Here is a 21,890-nt window from a genome sequence, read left to right as displayed (position 1 = left end):
CCAAACTTTGGAGTAGCGGGCAGCGAGAGAGAGCGCAACACTCAACTACAGCATAAAAAGTGAGCGAGAGAGGGAGCCAAGCAGGTCTCTTGCGCTCGAGTCGTTTTCATCGATGTGTGCGTGTGCTGAATGCGAATGAGTGAGTGAGCGAACGAGAGAGACAGAGAGCGAGAGAGAGTGAGTTGTTCATGTTTGTGGTCCAGGTTTTTATGTTTGGGGTGGATCTTGTTGAGTGCGCGCTTTGAGTGCACACACACAAACACACACACACACACACACTCGCAAGCACACAAACAGACAGAGAGAGTGAGAGAGAGAGCGAAAGAGAGAGAGAGAGAGAGAGAGACATGCACTCGCTTTGCCTTCGTTTCTGCAGTCAGACCAGTTTTTTGTATTATGGTTTTTTTGGTTGTTTTATGCTGTTGGCAGAGTGCAAACTGTTGGCCATAAATATGATTTAGTGGAGGCATCAGCAGCCGCGTTCAAGACTCGAGCGCTAACTGGAAGCTGAATCGCGTCTCTTAAGTCGGCACACACACACACATGGGGAAAAGCGCACGGCAAGTGGGGGTAAGTGAGGGCGGCAGTGGGGTCAAGTGGCATTTGAGTGGGCAAGGGGTGCCCGTAACTCAATGATGCCACACTTCAAATGTCGCCATTTTCTAATTCCAGCTTAGTCTTGGCTAATACATGCACACACACATACAAACGAACATCTATGCATACTTTTACCAATTTCTGGTCAAATGCAGTTGCACTTTTGGCTGCCAGCTGCACATCTGGCAACGCTGTCCGGTCATACCCTAACCAAAAGATCAGCTAGCTTACCCAAGTCTGGCAATGTTGTGTATGTATTAGTGACTTTGGACTGGCAACGCTGTCTAAAATGTTCTGATCCTTAAAACCTGTAATTTTGGATGCAGACCGGCACTGAAGCCCATTAACAAATATTCCAATTAACATGTTCAACAAAAAGCTGACCATTTGTTCAATTTTATAATGCAATATAAAAATTGTTTTCGATACTTATAACTTTTAAACTATTTTCAAACAGAAAATATAACCAAATAAATTTCAACATATTGAAATTTCAGATTACAACTCTAAAATCTCAATTTTTTTTTAAGTTGAGCAACGGTCTGGCAACGCTAAACGCATAAACTGCACCTATTTATGTAACGCTCATCAAAGAAGATGAAGATGAAGCCGAAGATGAAGATGAAGACACAACACACAGATGAATATGAAGAGTTCTCGGAACTCGTCAATTGAGTGTGGAGTGGAATCTCCATTCCAGCAGCGCCCAGCTTCAGAGTCCATCGGCTGCACAATGCACAAAAAAAAACAAGTTACTGCCAAATACATAGCACATATATATGCATATAGACATATGTATATATATATATATATATATATCGGTGTGCGTTTGTGTGTATCTGCTTGTGGGTTTATATGCTTATATATGTCGCTGCAGTACGTGTGCTATAGATATAAAGAAGAAGAAGAAGAGTCGGAGACACACCGAAATTTTTATCGCCGCTGCTTTCACTGCCTGATGTTTGTCTTCAAATTGTTATTTACCTGTCGCGTCTCCTGATAATAGCCAGTAATTACAAAAATGACAGAGTTTTCTAATTTTCTTTTACCTGCCGAGCCATGCATACCTACCTGCATCTGTATCTATATCTTTATCTGTATCTGTAAGTGTATCTTTTTACCTTTCGTTATGCTTTCAATCTGTGCCATCGATAGATACATTTAAGCGCTCAATCAATGGATTTTCCAGTTCGCCCTTATATATTAAACCACTCAATGCGAACACACACAAGTATTAATGTGTGTGTATGGTGTGTGTGTGTGTGTGTGTGTGTATACAGCCTACATATATTTGTCGGAACCGGCTGACTACCTGTTACACTCGTTTCTTGGTCTTTTGGTCTTCTATAGGTGCGACCACTACTCAATCTTTGAATTGTTTAGCCTGCTCCCAGCGACCATAAATTATTGGCCTGTTCGAACCAGCTGTATTAACTTGGCTTACTATCTTAATTCCAAATTAAATGCCACAAGAAATGCTATATATGATTTTATTGTCCCCTCTCTCTCTCTCTCTCTCTCTCTGTATCTCCCTCCCACCTCCCCTCTCTCTCTCTCTTTCTCTCTCTCTCTCTCTCTCTCTGTCTATCTGTATCTCTCTCAGATCCTTATCAAAGCGATTGTTCGCTCCAAAGTGCTATATATATATTACCCAATATTTTGCACGTATATAATTCTCAAGAGTTCCTTCTTGACATTCACTTCACTCAAGTCAAATCCCGAGGGTAAAAACAATATAGCTTAGAAGCTTATCACGTTTCTTTTTGTTTTGAAATGTTGAGACATGGGATCATAAATATGAATCAAAATAATATATATGTACATATATACAGCGAAATTCGAGAAAAAGTTCAATTATAATGATTAAATTCGATCAATATTATTCACAGTACACAAAATCTACAATAGATTTTAAAACTCGTTCAAGGTCCAAACAGCAAGCAATTCAGATATTAATATCGATGCTAATCATGCTGCAAATATATATCAAATTTGAAGTGATTATGAGTGTATCGATTTGTTACCAATTAATATTGGTTAGCCCATTACAACGTCCAACATTTAACATAGATATCTCTAATGTGATACGCCTACTACAAGTCGTACGGCCATAAATCTATTAGAAACATTGCCAAAATTTATAGCACTTTTACGCGAGGCTGTCGACCGCTGGCCACAAATGGCCGGACAGACAGACAGACAGACAGACAGACAGACAGACTCACTGACATAATTGATCATATCGCTTATACGACGTGTGAAGGCGGTGGGAGGGCACTCGTATATTTTGGCATAAATCAAATCGACGCCTCAAACGTCTCAATTTTGTGGGAATTGTTGTTTGATTATTTGATTTGTCTATTGACGCTGATCGAATTTCGCACCATCCCACAAAGATTTTGCGCTTAAACAAATCGAGCAAAACTGGCGATAAGAAATGGGCAAAAAGGGTATTCTGGTTTTGGTCAGAATCAACAGCCGAATCAATCTAGCCAAGTTCGCCCGTATGAACAAAAGGATCTCAGAAACCATAAGAGCCAGAGAATAGAGATTCGAGAATATAATGTAATTTCTTGAAAAGATGGCTTCGGGGAATCCCGTTGTCGAGCTCACTTAACAACAGCATTAAGTTTTTGACACTTGCATCACGTACAGATGGTATTTTTTGGGCACATTTTCATTTCAGTGTGATTCATGTGTGTGGCATGAAGAAGGGAAGTGGCGGGGCTGTAGAGGCGTGGCCAGCGAACTCAAAATGCGATGCTCCACGAATTTTGATCGCTTAGTCATTGCGGATCATTTACCGCGTCACAGTTTGCCAGGTCTTAAAGTCTTTCAGCGTTGAATTCGCTCTTTTGTTTTATTTGGAGTTTTTTTATTGCAACTAATTTCTTTTGTGATCTATTTGAGTCATTGCCTAATCATTCGTTTAGTTTTCGCAGCTGGCAATTAACTATTTATAAGACACATGTAGGTATATAAGTATGCCCAATCTAATCAATTATTTTTTGTCTAGCGCATCTTTTTTTTTAATACCCATTGCAATATGCGCACTTCAAAGGCACAAAAAGCGATGTTATCATGCATAACGGTTAACAAAGACCCTCCCTTCTCCAACACGTTTGTACATATCATATCGTATATGGGTTAATAGAATTGATTACTTTTGATGACTTCACAACAGTTACGTATGCAAATGGTTTGTATGAGTAATGAATATTAATAGAATGTGATTATATATTATTAAACTTTAAACAACATTTCGATTCCTAAATTTGATTAATTTTGGTGCTTTGTAGATTGATTATATGAGGTATGCATACAAATAAATGTAGTTCTATTCGCCATCGAGTTTCGGTATGATAAACATTTTTCTTTGGTTTTTATAGATTTCTTGGCAAGATAATCAACATTTATTAAATATAATCATACCGTAAAAATATCAATTACTAAGTTTTTTAAAAAGAAAAGAAACACATTCATTTTCAAAGAAAAGTTTACCAGCGACTTTTGATAATATTATCACTATCAACTGAATCATATTGAGCAAGGAATTTAGATCTTATGTGATTGTTGTATGACATTTATATATAGATATGTTCTAATTGTTCTAGCCAATTGCTATTTGCTATTTTATGGATCATTGTGCAATTATTTCAATGAGTTTCGAAAATGCTTTCACTTTTTAAGCAGATCTTGTTGCAACTTGTGCAACAATTGGGAATACGTTTTTTTTTTTTCAAAAATTGTTTATTGTTAATTTTGCTGGCGCTCGTTAAGCTTATTGTAACTGTATCTTTAAATGAAGTGCGACGCGTTTTTAACATTTTTTATTATTATTATTATTTTTTGTTTTTATTTTTTTTTTCTTGCATATATTTTTTGTTTTTTTGTTGTTTCGAAATTTTGTGCATGCCTTGCATGAATGGTTTGCATTTCGATTTCTTTTGTGCTTGGCAGTATTCAAATTTCGCCTGTAATTTAATTCAACAGTGAAACAGATGCAGCAACAACAGCGTTGCACACAGAGACTACACAGAGTGGCAGAGTCCACTGCTTACTATGGCTTACGGTGGTAATTGGACGTTGTCGCAATCATCGCAGTTCACTCCCATCAATCAATGAACTTTGTCACACCTGACGGTTACTAAACCGGAATTGTTGAAATAAGCAATAATAAATTTTAAAAACACTAATTAAAAACAGAAAGAAGAGGAAAAATAGCAAGCGTTGCACAGTGACGCATTTGAACTTTTTGTTCTCCACAATCATTTCTCGTAAACTAATGAAGATATCTTTACAGTTGTCAGGGGCTATAGGGTGTTTTAGGCATCGATTTTATGCTTTCCACACTCAGAAAAAAATTGCCCTGAATTCGAGAAATTCGCCATATTTTTGACATTCTTTTCTTAAATCAAATTTTCAACTCAATTTTAAGAACTTAAAACTATAAGATGAATTCAATTTAAAAACACAAAAATTATGTTTTTAACATGTTGAATAAAAGGCTTGAAAATCATAATCAATATTAGAGTTTAAGAGGCTTAACTAAGGCTTAATTTCAGGACTTTAATTATTAGATTCCAATTCCTTCCATTTTATCGGTAGCTCAATTTACCACACAAACTAATGATCTACATTTAACAATCTTTGAATATCCAAATAATAATATAAATAATTCTGTATTAGATGCATTCAATCAATTTGCGACATCCTTGTTTTTCCGTCAAAATGTAGATCTTTGAGAACTTTTTCGACTTGGTGCCACCATTGTGCGCCAGAAGCGGTTCTTATCTGGCCAGGGAACTTCGGGGGCCACCAGTCCACCTACTAAAACAGCTGGAAATGGCCAATCTTATCCGTCAAAGGCCAATCTTTACGTTATTCTTTTACGTTGTTATGCCACTAAGCTTATAATACGCACCTAAATAACTCAGATAAGTAAAACTCAGATACGGGGTTAGATTAAAATATGGCCAAACACATCGAGAGAATAAATTAAGGTAGAAGTATTCAGATGATGATCACACTGTGTAGAAAGTGACTCAGTTATAGTTAAGTTATATCCAAAAGATACAAATTGTAAACAAATTTGGTCACATATAAAGCTAAAGTTCTGAATCTCACACATGTTGATGAATAAATTGAATATACTATAAAGAAAATGAATTCAAAGTGCGATAAGGAAACAGAATTTAGAATAGATAAACATGCAAACAGTCAGAGATAAGGAATAAACGTAAGTTTTAGACAGAATTTAGAGCTGTAATTGTAAATGGGTAGATTGGTGCAGATTCAGATGTTGTATCTATAATCTCCGATTCAAATACAGATAGCTGTGGCACAATAAATTAAGAAATGTGACACAATCTGATTTATTGATTCTTTATTATCTGCATACACAGTTTGAGATGCAGATACAGCCAAAAGTCTACTAATTATAACGATGCAGTAAAATATAAATAGATACCAACAAAAAAAACGAGGGGATTCCATTCCTGTATCTGAATCAACACAGTCATTTCCTGGGATTCAAAAATATAAAACCCATATAGTAAATTAAGACGACACACTTGAAATGACAAACAGAGATTGTCTCTAAAAGATAAGTTCTCTGTATTTTGTTAATTCTGTTATCTGCCCAAATTTTGGCTCCTCACGATTACTTGGACTCTCCCGTTTGGCATTGACGCATTCGCGTTGTAAATGTCGCTTACTGAACAAGCTATCTCCGTGATTAGATTCCGGCGTAGAGCCACATGCCTCATGTATTGTCTAAGAATTTAGATATTGTTACCTGCACTGTGCTAATTGGTTCCGCTAAATACCAGATACCACACCAGGTTCCTAGTACCGATGAACATGAATCAGTCATGACGCAAACACAAAAAAAAAAGCAGAAGCAGAAGCAGAAGCAGAAGCAGAAGCTAATAATCGCCAACCGTGATCCGAAGACTAGACAACAAAACAGTTGTCACTGTCCAAATAGCTCAATCATCAACCCAAAGGAAAGCACCCAACACTCTGTGTCTATATCAATGTGTGTCACAGTTATCCAAACTAAAACCGTGATAAGTGATATGGCACTCATCAAGTAGGTCAATTGCACAACTGATTCCAATGCAGTCAGAATTCTTCTAATCTGGCTGTTGCTCTTCAATCAAGCTACAACTGTCTCGTATGATTGAGATTAAGCTCGTTCATTTATAGATACTTGTTTGGCTTTCAGCGAATTCAGTTTAAATAAATTTCCTATTTCTGGGTATAAGCTCATAACCCTCATTTATGTCTACCCCCATAAAAATTGGGGTAAATTTAAGTCTTTACTTTAGACTCTTTATCAGTTCGATATTCGTTTTATCGATGCTCGACGAAGCCACAAAATTCCGCAAATACTTAAAATAACTACCAAAACTAACTAACTACTCTCTCTCTTTCCGTCTCTCTCTCTCCCTCTCTTTCCCTTTCTCTTCAGCTATGTAAAACTTTATATTTTAGCTCTTTCTCCAAACCACATTGAAAGATGTTTTCTTTGTTAAAAATAGCTAATCCTTAATTCTGTGCTAAGGGCCTGACAAGTTCAATTAAATCCAGCATTTCCAAAACACTACTTTATTCCTCATAAAGTTGTAACGATCTGCCTTTTCTTGCTCGCCCTGATCTGGGTCAATAGTCTTAACAATCTCCAAGTTGTCAGCTATTGATTTTGACATGTTCAGAGATGTATAGGGAGTGATCGCAATTAGCCAATCCTGCTCAACTGTTGTGGTACTTACCTATCTTAAGACTCGCCCACTCTCTCCTATCGGGATGCTCTACTTTGTACTAAGAAGCTAAAAGCTTATCTATTGAGCACACAGCTTGAGTGGCCATTTTCCCTCAAAAGTTACTTAGCTCTCTCTCTCTCTCTCTCTCTCTCTCTCTCTATCTTTCTCTGTTTGTACACTGAACAACAATAGCTTGTGGTTTCTGGCGTGAAGCATACACGATTAGAAGTTACCCTTTGAGTAGGTCAAATACACAACGAAATGAATACTTTTAATTCAAACTATTTCGATTGGGAGTGAAATTATGGATATATTTGAAATGTCCCAGTCCCAGTGAACTTTTAGGTCTTGTTCATTCTATGTTTACAGGGTATGCACATATGAAAAAGAAAACAGTGAAAAATGAAATGTAATACGTTAAACTCAATTAAATCTTTGTTGATATAATAATAGTATTATCTTATCGGGCCACATTTGGTGCTCCGGCGTGGCTCGCTCTGGGATCATGGCAGGTTGATAAGTTGATTCCTCGTTCAATTTTGTTCAGTTCGTTGCCAAGAAATCAGTAACGATAAAAAGCAGCTCGCAAGCAAATTCAAAAAATCAAAAGCAAGCATTGGCAGTTTCTAGCTTTTGGCTAGAAAGTTGGCATTATGTTGAACACGTTCAGTTCGGTTAGGCAATATCTCAAGTTTGACTTATCGCGTGTGATTATCGATAATATTGTGTTCAAGCTGCACTATCGATGGACTTTTGTGCTGCTGCTGGTGGCAACCCTGCTGATCACATCCCGTCAATACATTGGCGAACACATACAGTGCATATCCGATAGTGTGGTCGCCCCAGTGATAAACACCTTCTGCTTCTTTACGCCCACGTTTACAGTGGTAAGTTGGATCGTAAATTCTGGAGATTATTAGATCGCAGGACCGTTGGCTAAAAACTCTCTAAATTTGTTATGGTTAATAAACGAAGCCAAATTGGATTCAGAACAGTTGTGTCTGAGATATCTATTTGTACAAGACTGCAAAGTAAAAGCAGTTCTCAACAAAAAAAAAAAGATAAATTAAAAGCAAAAACAATGTAGAAATATTTGTCATTTCCCGCTTAAAACTCTGATTTATCAATGTGAACTGTTTTTGCTTTACTGTACAGGTGCGTCACATGAACAACTCGGCGCTAAGGAATGGCGCCATTTTTCAACCGGGCATTGGACCCTACAATCGCAACGAGGATGAGATCAAACGACACGCCTACTACCAGTGGGTGCCCTTCGTCCTGTTCGGTCAGTCGCTGTGCTTCTATCTGCCGCACATTGCCTGGAAGAAGTGGGAGGGTGGACGCATTAAGGCACTGGTCTATGGTCTGCGCATGGTGGGCCTGACCAAATATCTGAAGCATGACAGCATGAGAATTGGCAAACTGAATATACCATCCATGGCAGAGACGGAGGAGCGTGTGATTAACATTCGGAGGACAATGATTGATCGGATGCGCTTGAATCAGTCGTGGGGCGCACATCTTGTCTTTGCCGAGGTGCTCAATTTGATCAATCTATGCATTCAGATCTATTGGACGAATCGCTTTCTGGGCCACCAGTTTCTCACGTTGGGCATTAAAGTACTGCGGGAGCGTTGGGTCGATCAAATGGATGCACTCGATGTCGTCTTTCCCAAGGTTACCAAGTGCACCTTCTACAAATATGGTGCAGCCGGTTCGCTGCAGAACCACGACACACTCTGTGTGATGGCTCTGAATATTATGAATGAGAAGATTTTCACCATACTCTGGTTCTGGTATAGCTTTCTGATGATCATGACCATATTGGGTCTTCTCTGGCGCCTGCTTACGCTCTTCTTCTACAAAAAGTAAGTTGGCCACCGATTTAAACTCCCTTAAACTGTTGCAATACAAAGTTATCCTATCCAAAACACAGGCAATCTATTTACTTACTTAAACTTGAACTCTTTTCGTCCCATTTAAGAAGCTTACGTCTAAATAACTGGGCCTCAAAAGTCTCCAATTTACTAAAGAATTTTCGATAATTTCTCAAGACTTATGAGGATATGAATCTTAAGTCCTTTCATGCAGATCTATATAGTTATATACATACTCCTTCCTCTCTCACACTGAACTTTTGGGTTTCCAATAGATCACCTACTTTAACTTACTTAGTTTTGGAACAATACATTTTTATATACATATTTATTTATGTTGAACTCTCTGTTTCGTAGGGTAACCTTTACGAAATGGGCGCTGTACTGGGCCAAGCCTGGCAAACTGGATGAATCGGATGTGAAGTCTGTTATTGAGAAGTGTAACTTCTCCAATTGGGTATTCCTGTTCTTCCTGCGCACCAACCTATCGGAGTTCCTGTTCCAGAAGGTCATTTACCATCTGGCCAGCGAGTTTCCCAACGATGCGATACACGATAACGATATCAATGACTATCGAGCACGCTCAGCAGTTACGGCCAGTCCGGGCAAGTATCCACAGCTTGATCGACTGGACACGGTGGATGCACCCCTTTTGCATCATCGAGCGGCAGCAGGTGCCACTGTGGCACCCACAGCACCAGAATCATCGAAAGATTCAGCCACGCAGCTTGTTTGACGGCGTTTATTTATGTAGCTTGTTTAATAATTAATTTTAGTCATTAAATGTTGTTGTGTTTGTTTTGTTTTTTTAGTAACTTTTTGTTTTGTTTAAATATATTTATTGCTAAGTTCTCTTTTCTTCTACTTTCTGGCCTTGGTTTGGAACGGGTTTTAATATCAAATTCAATATTCAAATTAGCCAAAAGAAAATATAAAAAAAGAAGAAAAGAAACTTGCTCTGGGGCCAGTTTTGAAATGGAAATAAAGCGTCCAAACCGGCTAAGACAGACCACCTACCACCAGCCAAATATGTAGATCTGCTAGGGCGTGGCAATTGAAACAGTTAGACCCCCTCCCACTTTTTTGTTTGGTGTCGGGCGTCAAGCGTCAAGCGGCAAGCGGCAAGCGGCAAGTCGAGCATTTGGTTTGACTTTATCTTGACTTTGGATTTGACACTGGCTTCGGTTAACTACATACATACCTGGACTGTGGTTTGACCCACTTTCAATTGACACGCGACGCAACAGGCGTGGCAAATGTGGCAAATGTGTCCAACAGCTGCGGTTTTCATTCACAGATCAAAAATCTGACTTTGGGTCATATCTCATGTTCACAAGTGGGTCGTCAAATTGCACAGCGGCTTAAAAACCATTCATTTTTATACGATTTGTTTCGCTTCTATGAGATGAGATAGAATTGAGGGCACTCTACAAGTTAAGCAGGACATTCTCAATAAGTTTTCTTATAATCCATATAATGTAATAGCATCAAAATTGCCGAAACGAACAAGCCTAAAAGGAGACATGTCGAGAGATATTTCAAATACCACAAGTAATATATAGCTAACCCAAACAGATATTACAATCAATTACTGAAAGCAAAGGCCTTGGTAAAATCATATTCAATATTTTCTTAGAAAATCGCCATATTTTTGGCGCCAAAAGTAACTTAACTTATTATTCGAAAATGGAAGGTTGTTTCTCACTCCCAAGGATTTTGGTACTTATGACTTATGTCACAATAATATTGAAAGATTTCACATATACAAACGTTTTACCTACTTCATAAATTGAGATAATTTTATTTTATATTTATACTTTCAAGCAATACTTTCCATTATTGGGAAATATATTTCAAAGCAATAGAAAAATGGATAAACTACAAATTAAAATTAAGACATTGTTTTCTTATTTTTATAAAGGTTTATTTTCATTTTAGGGATTTTTTTTCTTAGTGTATGATATGCCGATACCGATATCATACGTGCTATGCCGAACCAATTTGCAAACCGAATTAATTTCCAAAAACAACATAAAATTGTATGGCAACTTGTGTCACATGAACTCCAGTGACGAGATCCTAATTTATGATTTCGCAAATAGCTTAAATAATGTGCTTTTATGGACTGGATGGCAATTTGTAGCTTTTGGCCTATAACCTGTTGCGAAACGTGCCACTTGACACTTGATATGTGACACTTGAAATGCCCAAAATTTGAAGCCATCAAATATTCGGTTAGCCCATATAAGTAGACGTGTAATTGCCAGTTGGTTATGACACCTGCTTAGCAGGCCATATTTGCCATCGTCGAGCACGTCTCGATCTGACGAGCACTTGAGTTAGCCGCATTTAGTTGATATTTTATTGGCAGAGACACATTCAAAATCTTTGCGTTTCTAATTCTTTTCAATATAATTATTCTTATTTTTTATATTTTTTATTTTTTGCCAACTTACGACTGCTTTTGCGGTCAATGCCAACGAGTTGAACTGACTTGCGTTGAGTCTGAACTGAAGCCTGACTTAAGGCCTCAGGCAGTAACAAACTTGCCACCCCCCACCCCCCTCCCCCACCTGCTTGATCACCTGCAACGTCCCCCCCCTCATGTGGCTGACACTCGACATGTGTTTGCTGTCGCTCCAAGTAGTTGAGCTAATGGAACGAAATAAAAAGCTAAAGATACAACTAGCTTTTGAACACATCAGCTTGAATACCCTAGAAAAACTATTCGAGATACAGCGAAATTGTATATATTTAAAGTGTATTCAACGATTTGTAGCTTAAAAATAGTAGCTGCACTTAACTTGTCACAACTGAACCGATTTATGCCTCTTGATCAATAATACATTTTTAAATTGAGAAACATAAAATCAATTCAACGTAAGAATTAATGCAAATTATAATGCCCTCGCGTTGAGCTATTTAAATATATGATTTCCATATTGTCAAACTTTCGAAATGAAATCAATGCTAAATGTGAAAAACAAAAAAAAATATAAAAAAAATAGCGAACTGATCAGAGGTTATTATTGGATTGTTGGGGGGCATTGAAATCGACTAAATTTGTCATATAGGCGAACTACATAAGATACTCAGACTCGTGTTGTTCTCGTTTCTCGCATATCAAGTGATTCTTTATTTATACGAATTCGATTCGTAAACTCCGCTTTTGAATTTGTTTCTTTTTAGAGTTCTGACAAAGCATGTCGAAAACGGCTTTTTTTAAAAATGAAATCCCAAAAAAAAAAAAAAGAGATAAAGAAACACACACACAATAAATAATTGTGTGGAGCTGGCATTGTTTTCTTTTCGCATTGTCTTCGATGCCTCCCCTCTCTCTCTCTCTCTCTGCTCCAGTCTCCATCTTTCTCTCTCTCTCTCTCTCTGTCTCTGTATTCCACATGGTGAATGACCGTTAACATTTTCGAGATCGTCGCCAAAGAACAAGCTATTTCTGGTGTGACAGGTTTCTTTGGGCCCCTATTGAGCTGTCTTTTTGGCCTTAGTCCCATAACCGGCACCACATCCAAAGATGGCTGAAAAACCAAAAAAAAAAAAAACAAAAAAAAAAACAACAAAAAAATTAAATAAATAACAAAATAAAATAAACGTTTACAAAATGGTAACAAGACAGTGAAAGACAACACTTTGGCATTCCTTACACAACTCGTTGGGACCAATAAGTGCTTAGTTCTTTAAGCATTGGCTGAGCTTCAAAATCGCTGCAGTTTTGTCATAGTTATGCTTGTCATGATTTCCCATATATAATCCGTAAATAAAACATGGATCTTAAATGACAAAGTCAGGTGAACTTGCAAGTCTTGCATGAGCATGAAATGTGCCAATTTTTGATAGGATTTGCATCAATTTTAGACGTGATTTGTGATTTGTGTTGTAGGAAACCAAAACGCTTACAATTATTCGAGATGGGCTCATTGCAATCCTTGGGGGAAGCGGTTGTGAGGCAACAATTTGCCTCAATTATCAAAATTTATGCGGCAATTAACACTTTGAACTGTGGCAGTCGAGCGAAACGAGCTCCAGGCGACAATTAGCGACTGGGGTTGGAGATCGGGATGGGGATGGGGACGGGGATGGGGTGGATATGGGGATGAGTGGGGTTGGGGACTGTTCTCGGACCTGCTGTGGCCCTGCTGCAGCGACCTGTGACTTGTCGCGGAATTCGTTGCCAATAAATTTATGCAATTGGCACACTTGTTGCATGCCCCGCCACAAGAAGATGAAGCACAACTTTGCCAATTTCTTGGCATGCAAAAATTTATTTCAATTGCATTTAATTTGTGTGGATTATCAAATGTTTTTCGTTTTCCTTCTTTTTTTTTATCGCGGAACACGTTCCTGCCATTTGTTGTTCGTTTTTTTTGTCTGCTTCGAATCGTGGCATCTGTGCACCTAATTTGCATCTCATGCAACATTTATGGCAATTTATTAGCAATGCTTGGCCCCAATTTAGCCACGTGCTACGCGTTGAGCCACTCGAGCAAACATTGCAAATAGAATCTGTAACAATATTCTAGTTTATGCTGGAAAAATCTAAATAATATATTGGCACTTAAACTAAACCCAATTCCGTGGCAAATATTCCAACTGAACTTTCAACATTTATGTCTGAGTCTTATGCTTACTCACAGGCTTGGTTCTACCTTAAAACTCCAACTTCTTGTCACAAGTTCAAAGCTGAATTTATCGCCAACAAAGCAAATGAATTTTTTAGATTGCCATAAACATAATTCTTTGTTTTGGCTTCAACTCGCATTCAGCCAGACATTTGTATGGGTTATGAGCGGGATACATCCGCGTTGCCTTTGTGTCTTTGTTTCGGGCATAAAAATGCGATTCCTGGCCAGGACAATGACGAAATACCATCCACAAATTGCGTACAGCGCCTAGGTCAGTTCAGCTCGAGAGAATTCACTCAAACTGTGCTCGCACTCTCTCCCTCTCCCTCTCTCTCCCTCTCTCACTCGCTCTCTTTCTCTCTTTGTGTGTGTGTGTGTGTGTGTGTGTGACTCAGGATCAAGCAGAATGGGGGTTGCAACCCTGTTAAAATGACGTCGCAGCAGCCCGAAGCAGCTGAACAAAGCGCACGACGCAATTCGCACCCGCAATACGGAAAAGGAAAAGGAAAGGCAAAGGCAAAGGCAAAGGCAATGGCAACAATAGGGAAATAGGAATAGGAAGCAAAAGCGTAACAGAGCCAAAAAAAAAAAAAAAGGAGACGAAAAAAACCAGAAGCGACCCTTATAAAAACTTCGTAGCGATTTCCAGGAAGCGAAATGCATTCGGGAATTTACGTATTTGGCCAAAAATCGTAGCGATTCAGCTTGCGACGGGAGAAGTACGGCGAAGTAGAAATTCGAGGGTTGTTTGTGTTTCACACACATGTGTGTGTCTGTGTGTGTGTGCCTGTGTGTGTGTGTGCGTGTGTGTGAGTTTAACATGTGGCACGTTCTAATGTCGTCGCATTTATTGCCCGGAAATTTACTGTGTTGGTGTTTGTTGTTGTTTCTCTCGTCGGTTTTCTCTAGATTTTTGTAATGTGTCTCGCAATGTTTGTTATGGCCGTTTTTATGACTTGTCTGTCTTGTCTGCATTTCTATTTATACACTCTCTCTCTCTCTCTCTCTCTCTCTCTCTCTCTCTCTCATTCTCTATCTGTCCCTCTCTCGCGCTCCGTATCCTTTTGAGTTATTTGTGCATGTTGCATTGCATTTGCTGCCACTTGGCAATGACCTTGAGCAGCTGCTGCTGCTGCTGCTGCTGCTGCTGTTGTGTTGTTCCTTCCCCATTTCCAGCTCGAAAACTTGCATCCCTCAAATGCTCGCGACTCCTATTTCCATTTGTCGCCCCTCTCCGCTCGTCTCCTCTCGTGCTGTGTCTGGACGTATCAGCAAATGTTATTGACCTCTTTAGCCTTAGACTTTTTCATCAAATGTGCTAGAATAAACATGTCACATGTCAGGCATGTTCGACTATTACATACCAAGTAAGTAAAGACAAGATATTTATGTATGTATATATATAAATTAATTCCCTCAAATTTCGTTTATTTTACAGGCTATTTATAGATATTAAATTTGACAAATACAATAAACTAAAAACTTTATTTAATTTTGGTTTTTTCTTTAGGGTCTTCACTATGAAGCTGCTATTATAAATGCCAGCTTAATTTGTAGTCCTAAATAATTGTTAAATGCTAATTTAGCTAATTGTTATAAAGAATTTGTTGCCAAACAGCTTCTAATTGATATCGTTTTTTATTTAGTTTTCATTTCACACCTTTGTAATTCGCAAATTTTCAATGCCTCTCATTTCGTTTGCCTCCAGTTTGTATACACCTTTTGTGTGGGCATAACACATTACAGGGTATACACATTATTTTACATAACCAATCCGTGCTTTGGTCAATTACAGATTATCAGCTTATCAGCGTAACTTGGGCCTGACTTCGTGCGACAAATTGTTGTACGCCGCACATTTGTTGCGAAACTGCGAACCCGCTTCTGGGTTTGAGATGTAAATGTGAGATTAAAGATCGTTTGTCCGTTGCTCAAATTGATTAGCTTCGAGCTCCATTTGGTCGAACTAGTGCTGGAAATTGAACTCCCTCTGCCTGTTTTACATTCCAACAACTTAAATTCAAATGATATTCATATAATATTTGATTCTAATAAGCTGAAACCGAGAAGAAAATCAAATATTTTGTTGCTTTCACGTATGTATTTCTCATTTCCTAGTTGTTTCGTCGAATTTCAGATGCTTAGCTTTATATCTAAATATATTTTTCGGATACCACTTGAATCATAATTAGACATTCCAGCTGCGATCCATTAAGAGGGCATCGCTCACATCCAACATGATGAACAACATGATATGATGTTTCGATTCGCTGTTTGCTGTTCGCTCTGATGAGGCAATGTCATAAAAGTCAATTGAAGAACTCTGTACCAGAGAAGCACTTGGAAGCATCCATTGTTGAACACGTTTTAGATTAGTCAAGAGTGCCTGTCTGATAAGAAGCAACAAGCAAACGTGGCGTCGATTAGAACCTGAAATTTCATCCATTTATAGAATGCCTGTGATGAGTGTCGATGTGCGCGTGTATGTGTGTGTGTGTGTGTGTGTGTGTGTGTGTGTGTGTGTGTGTGTGTGTGTGTGTGTGTGTGTGTGTGTGTGTGTGTGTGTGTGGGGGGGTGTGTGTGGTGTGTGGTGTGTGTGTGTGTGTGTGTGTGTGTGTGTGTGTGTGGTGTGTGTCGTAAGCGTGTATTTATGTTTAAGATCTTTTTGGGTGGCGTTGTCCGCCCAGGCAGAGACTCAAATTAGCGCCGCATGACAATGATAGCGCCTCAAGGCGTTTTCAATTTAGACAATTACGCAACTGTAAATGGAATTGAAACTGGAACTGGGCATTGGGCATTGGAACTGGCATAACGTGGGCGGCTTTTTCAAACTCAAAAGCCCAGATACACATACATACATACATATATATATAGAGGCAATCATGTAAACCAGGCCAGGTTGTCATCTCGACCCTAATCAAGAAATGGTCCAAATTGAAATGCCGGATTAAATGGTTTTCGCTTAATGAAATGTCAATATCAATATATTTATTGATGAGCCGATCAAGCGTACAGGTTACAATCCATTCGATTGAGGGTCGTCCGTCAGTCGTAAGGCAATTCAAGGCGACTACAAACAACAACAACAACTTTCAAGTAGCACAGCTAAATAGCTGTGAATGTTCAAGTCGAGAATACTGAAATTGTTTTTGCCCAGGTCTGCGGCAAAATATACTTTGGTGTTAATTATACGAGATCTAAAGATCACATAAGATGTATGACAAAAATTTCACGCTTTTTTTTTGTATTTTGATTTAAGTATTTTTATCAGCATCATTGATCATTAATTGTTTTGAAATTTGAAAGTTTTTGATATTTATTCAGTGGCAACAGGTTTGAAGTGAAGTGAGATAAATTGAGTTGTGTTGAGACAATCTGAGTGCAAATTGTACTTTAACATTCCTAGCTCAACTAGACTTGTTTTATACGTCATAAACCGCCTTAAAATACCCTACACAGACCACTTGAGTTGCACAGGGTATGCACAGTCGTTGAAATGTGTGTCAAAGTTGCAGTTATTGCTTAAGTTTGTTGTTGTGACCGCGATTGATATCGATCTGTCGAGCTGTCGATTAACCAATATTGCCGCAAAAACTATTAAATTGCCCAACACCCACCTCCCCCTCCCCCTCCCCGCGTAGGCACATGAAGCAGCATGAAGCGCATCAAGCCGCGTTCCATTTGCCATGTGTGCGTTTCATTCCATTTCATACCAGACAACAAAGTGCCGCCGTTTGTTTACAAATGTGTGTGAGAAACTTTACTTTTATTCAGCTTACATAACTACAAAACTTAACTAACGAAAAAAAATGAATTTATATATATATATTTACATATGTAGTATATGTAATTTTTGTTTGCGGTGTACAATAAAACAAAAAAAAAAATGAAGAAAATCAGTTATCAAAGACGACGGCAACAACATAGGCGGCAGCTGTGTGCTGCACTTGTTTGTTTTTTTTTTTTTTTTGTGTTTACTCTTTTGTTTACAAAGCTATGTTTGTTTTCATCAACACTCTCTCTCTCTCTCTCGCTCTCTGTCTGTCTGGCAAGCGCACACTCTCTTCTAGCAGCGTTGCCAGATCATCAGCATGAGAAGCAGCAGCGACGTCAACGCCACACCCCAGCGTCCGTTGGTCAGTTGATTGGTGCCATTGCAGCCATCGGTGTCGCAGGTGTAGATGCAACTGCGATAGTCCATGCGATCGCCCTTGTTGCGCACATAGTCACAATAGTTGCCCAGATCCTTGGAGCTGCAGAAACGTTTCGCACCGATGCCGCCCTCAAAGCGGCCAACATGCTTCACACAGAACGTCGCCCCATGGACACTGGAACAGTTCTGCGGCTGGATGTCCGGCTGATCGAAACGCTCGAACCATTCGCCGCACTGGAACGGATTCTGCGTATCGCTCGCATCGCACACGTAACACTCGATGGCCCAGCTGAGATGTAAGCAGCAGCAGCAGCACAACAGCAGCAGCGCAGCCAGCGGCAGCAGCGAAGTTGACATTTTTACCTTTTTGCTGCTTTTTTTCTTCTACCTTTTATGTTTGATTGCACAATGTGACGACTGGACTGGCTTGTTTGTAGCGAGAGGGGGTGGGCGGGGCAGCAGATGACGCGCTAAGCATGCAAGCAAGTCAGCAAACACACACACACACTCACACACAAACAGAGAAGTGCACACACACACACACACACAATAGCAGAGACACGAAAGTCGGCGTAGTCAGCAAATGCCAAGCTCGTACTGAAGCGTTGGTTTAACTTCGTTTCCGTTCGTTTCCAAGCGAGAGCAGCTACTACCACTCTGTTAGTGTGGCAGAGAGAGCGCTTCTTACGTTCTTTGACTGTGTGTGTATGTGTGTGTGTGTGTTTGAGACGCTCACTTGCTAGCGCGCTCTTACCTGTTGTCATTGCTGTTGTTGTTGTTGTTGTTGCTCTTAGAGTCTGTTACTGTCTAGCCCTAGCAATCAGCTGTAGAAGGTACGTCCTTTTGCTGGCGCCCTGGCGCACCTAAGGCGCATTTATCGCTTATCGTTTATCGATTATCGTTTAAACTAAAACTTGTTGCGTGGCAACAAAAAATAAAAAAAAAACCATACAAGGCAACAGGTATTTACGTGATTTGCTACACACACACACACACACACATTCTTTTCGGCTGCCCATTTGAGCTCTTATTGGAATTCCATTAGAATTGGCTGCAGAGCGTCGTCATTGTGTTCTTGTTCAATGTTGAGCCAAAGAGAACCAAAAGAGGCCATTCAACTTTGCAGAGACAAAAGCAAGCACACACATATATATACATATATTCATATATACATGCACACCAATACAAACAAGGCGAAAGCCACTTTGTGTCGTTGTTGTTGTTGTTGCTGTTGTTTTTTGTAGTCGCTTCTTGGCAACGGATTGTGGCGGAACCCACCAAAAGCCATCAAATCAGTATTGTCAACGATCTTGCAGCCATAGCCATAGCCATAGCCATAGCCATAGCCGATGCCCACTCACCAACTCCCGCCACATGCCACATGCCGGCTCGACCCCCACCCAACCAGTTGGCCAACTGGCAACTGGTAACAAACAGGGCCAAGCCTTAAATATATACCCACACGGTGCCTGTAATTGAAACGATCCACAATGAGCCACAATCAGACATCAGGTTTTCATTTTATGGCTGTTGCTTCATTCCAGACTTTGGCTCTGACTTACGAGTCCGTTCCTCATGTGGCTTATAGTCATGTAGTATGTGGTATGTGGCATTCGGTATGCGGTGCAGCCATTTCTCAATCTTCAAGAGACGCCAGCAAACTTAATCAAACCGTAATCTTAAAAAAATGGCTTGGCTTCATGTGTTACGAGATGTGCAACGTTTTGGGGCAACTAGGCGAGTCTGCAGTTGTTCAGCAACCATTTTTTTTTTTTTTTTGTATTCTTTTTTTCAATTATATTCGGTTTTTAAACACTTTTTTCCAGTCAGCCATGAAATTGATCATTACAATTATTCGATTTCAAATGTAGTAAAAATTTTTCTCATATTTGCAAATTAGAATCACCAAAGTGGAACCAAAAAAAAAGAAGTTTTAAGCACAACTTTAATATAAATGTTGTAATTAAATGCGTGCAACCATTTATATTATATATATATTGATATTTATATATGTATATATATTCATAATTCGGCCTGTAAATCTTCAAGAAGCCATAAATATCTCAATTTGAGTTCAAGCGGTTTTCACAATCGTTTCTAACCTCAACAAGAAAGAACTCCGAAGATTGCATACCCTTTTAGACCGAAGTTAATCTGCTGATAACTGAATTTTTAGATCGTAATTCAAATTATAATTATTATTAAAACTTGATTTATATGTTTTTAAGTTGAATTTTTTACATTTGTATATATTGTAGCAGAAAGGGTGACATGTCTGTCGATCCCATAGCCTAAAACTTATCATTCGTCCAACTATTCTTATGGCAGCCACATAAATGATATGTATGTATGTATTATGTACAAGATGAAATGATCCTCTACAATGCTATAGAAGCATAGCTCATATTTCATCTCAAGTATTCAGTAAATAATCATCTCAATTACCACTCTATAAATTGCTTGTTCTCAGTTGATCAGCGATCATTTGGGTTAGTAGGTACTTGACGCTTGTTCTACGTAGAGATTATCAAGTAATCCTTCAGCACTTGAGCGATATCTCTTACAGAGCAGATAATACGAATAGAACTATTTGAATACATTATACATTGTAACATTATTTAAATACTCTGAAAATTCCAAAATAAAATCAATGTTTTAAGGTGTTGATGGGGGTTCAATGGAACTATCTAATATGATTTTTTATTCACTATGTGAACATTCTGAAATGAGTATTAAAACTATATATTCTTCAAGTCATATTATTAATGTTATTATTAGCCTTAGTTCAAATCTCGTCGTGGAAACTCCTGAAGTCAAAACGGTGAACAATTCGAGAATTAGAGTCACATCTGGTGGTGGTTAGACCTAAGCATAAATAAATAGTATAGCATGATATATTTAGCATATAATATCTGTACTCATATCTATAGTCGAATTCGTCTAGAGTTCAAGAAAATTGCCTACGTGACCAAAAAAACGATAGCCAACTTCACAGGAGATCTTCAATTTTAGAAGAGATGCTGCAAGGCAATTGTCGAGTACAGTGTCTGCTAGCAGTACATGTAGACACGTACACATACTTATATAACCAACTGTTGGGATAAACATACATGTACATATATATATATCTATATATATATATATATCTATATATGTTACTGTTTTGAAATTAGAGATGCTTTACGTAGTTGTTCATATTTGAAATGTGAATTTTGATCAACACATTTGGTGCATGATTGAAAAAGAGGAGAACATTTCGGCACATGCCACGTCGCGTCGCGTCGCGTCTCTTTGGTTGCCACAAACACACAGCCACACAGACAGCGGACAGAGGACAGAGAGACAGAGAGAGACAAAAAAAAAGGAAGCTGTTGTCGCGTCGCATTGCCTACGCCCCTCAGCCCACGTACGTTGCACGTTGAAGCAGCAACGAAGCAGCCATAAAAGGAAGCTGCAACACAGGAACATGGCGTAGCAGCTGCATGCCACAACGAGTGAGATACACCGAAAGAGAGAGCGCCGAGTGAGAAAGCATTGAGTGAAATTTAACTTAGAGATGGAAGCATGCGATACATGTTTGTTGTGTGATAAAAACCCATTCCCGGCTCAATATTGACATATTTACAACTGGCCCAAATCGTAAAGAATGCAAGCTGTCTAAAAGACACGCACTCACACACACACAACCACACACACACTCATAAATCAATGTCACGTACGGTTCCAAGCACCCACAAAGCCAGCTATCGAAATGTTTATCGGCTAACAGCCGAACGTGAGACAGACAGACAAACGCAGCCAGAGTGAAAGGCAGATATATATATATATGTATATATATATATATATATATATGTAT

The 21,890-nt window shown here is 38.9% G+C and overlaps 2 protein-coding genes across 2 annotated transcripts; one reads left to right on the top strand and one right to left on the bottom strand.

The window, feature by feature from the left end:
* Window positions 1–7,904: 7,904 nt before the first annotated feature.
* Window positions 7,905–10,088, top strand: LOC6565708 (innexin inx7). The gene is made up of 3 exons (XM_001992280.2): window positions 7,905–8,251; window positions 8,520–9,232; window positions 9,599–10,088. The coding sequence occupies exons 1-3, from the start codon at window positions 8,018–8,020 to the stop codon at window positions 9,975–9,977; spliced, it is 1,326 nt and encodes a 441-aa protein (XP_001992316.1). The 5' UTR covers window positions 7,905–8,017; the 3' UTR covers window positions 9,978–10,088.
* Window positions 10,089–17,619: 7,531 nt separating this feature from the next.
* LOC6565707 lies at window positions 17,620–18,629 on the bottom strand. The gene has a single exon (XM_001992279.2). It carries the CDS (start codon window positions 18,389–18,391, stop codon window positions 17,948–17,950), a length of 444 nt encoding a protein of 147 aa, XP_001992315.1. The 5' UTR covers window positions 18,392–18,629; the 3' UTR covers window positions 17,620–17,947.
* Window positions 18,630–21,890: the final 3,261 nt, after the last annotated feature.

This window comes from Drosophila grimshawi, unplaced genomic scaffold, assembly GCF_018153295.1.
Source record: "Drosophila grimshawi isolate 15287-2541.00 unplaced genomic scaffold, ASM1815329v1 contig_848, whole genome shotgun sequence".
In the NCBI taxonomy this organism is placed as follows: Eukaryota; Metazoa; Arthropoda; class Insecta; order Diptera; family Drosophilidae; genus Drosophila; species Drosophila grimshawi.
Note: the sequence above shows the minus strand (reverse complement) of the source record. Positions and strands in the feature narration are given on the sequence as shown.

Excerpts from the sequence above, each read along its gene's own strand:
- LOC6565708 (XM_001992280.2), top strand. The coding sequence starts at position 8,018 with ATGTTGAACACGTTCAGTTCGGTTAGGCAATATCTCAAGTTTGACTTA. Across the intron at positions 8,252-8,519 it reads TTACGCCCACGTTTACAGTG|GTGCGTCACATGAACAACTC; the intron begins GTAAGTTGGATC and ends TTTACTGTACAG. Across the intron at positions 9,233-9,598 it reads ACGCTCTTCTTCTACAAAAA|GGTAACCTTTACGAAATGGG; the intron begins GTAAGTTGGCCA and ends TCTGTTTCGTAG.
- LOC6565707 (XM_001992279.2), bottom strand. The coding sequence starts at position 18,391 with ATGTCAACTTCGCTGCTGCCGCTGGCTGCGCTGCTGCTGTTGTGCTGC.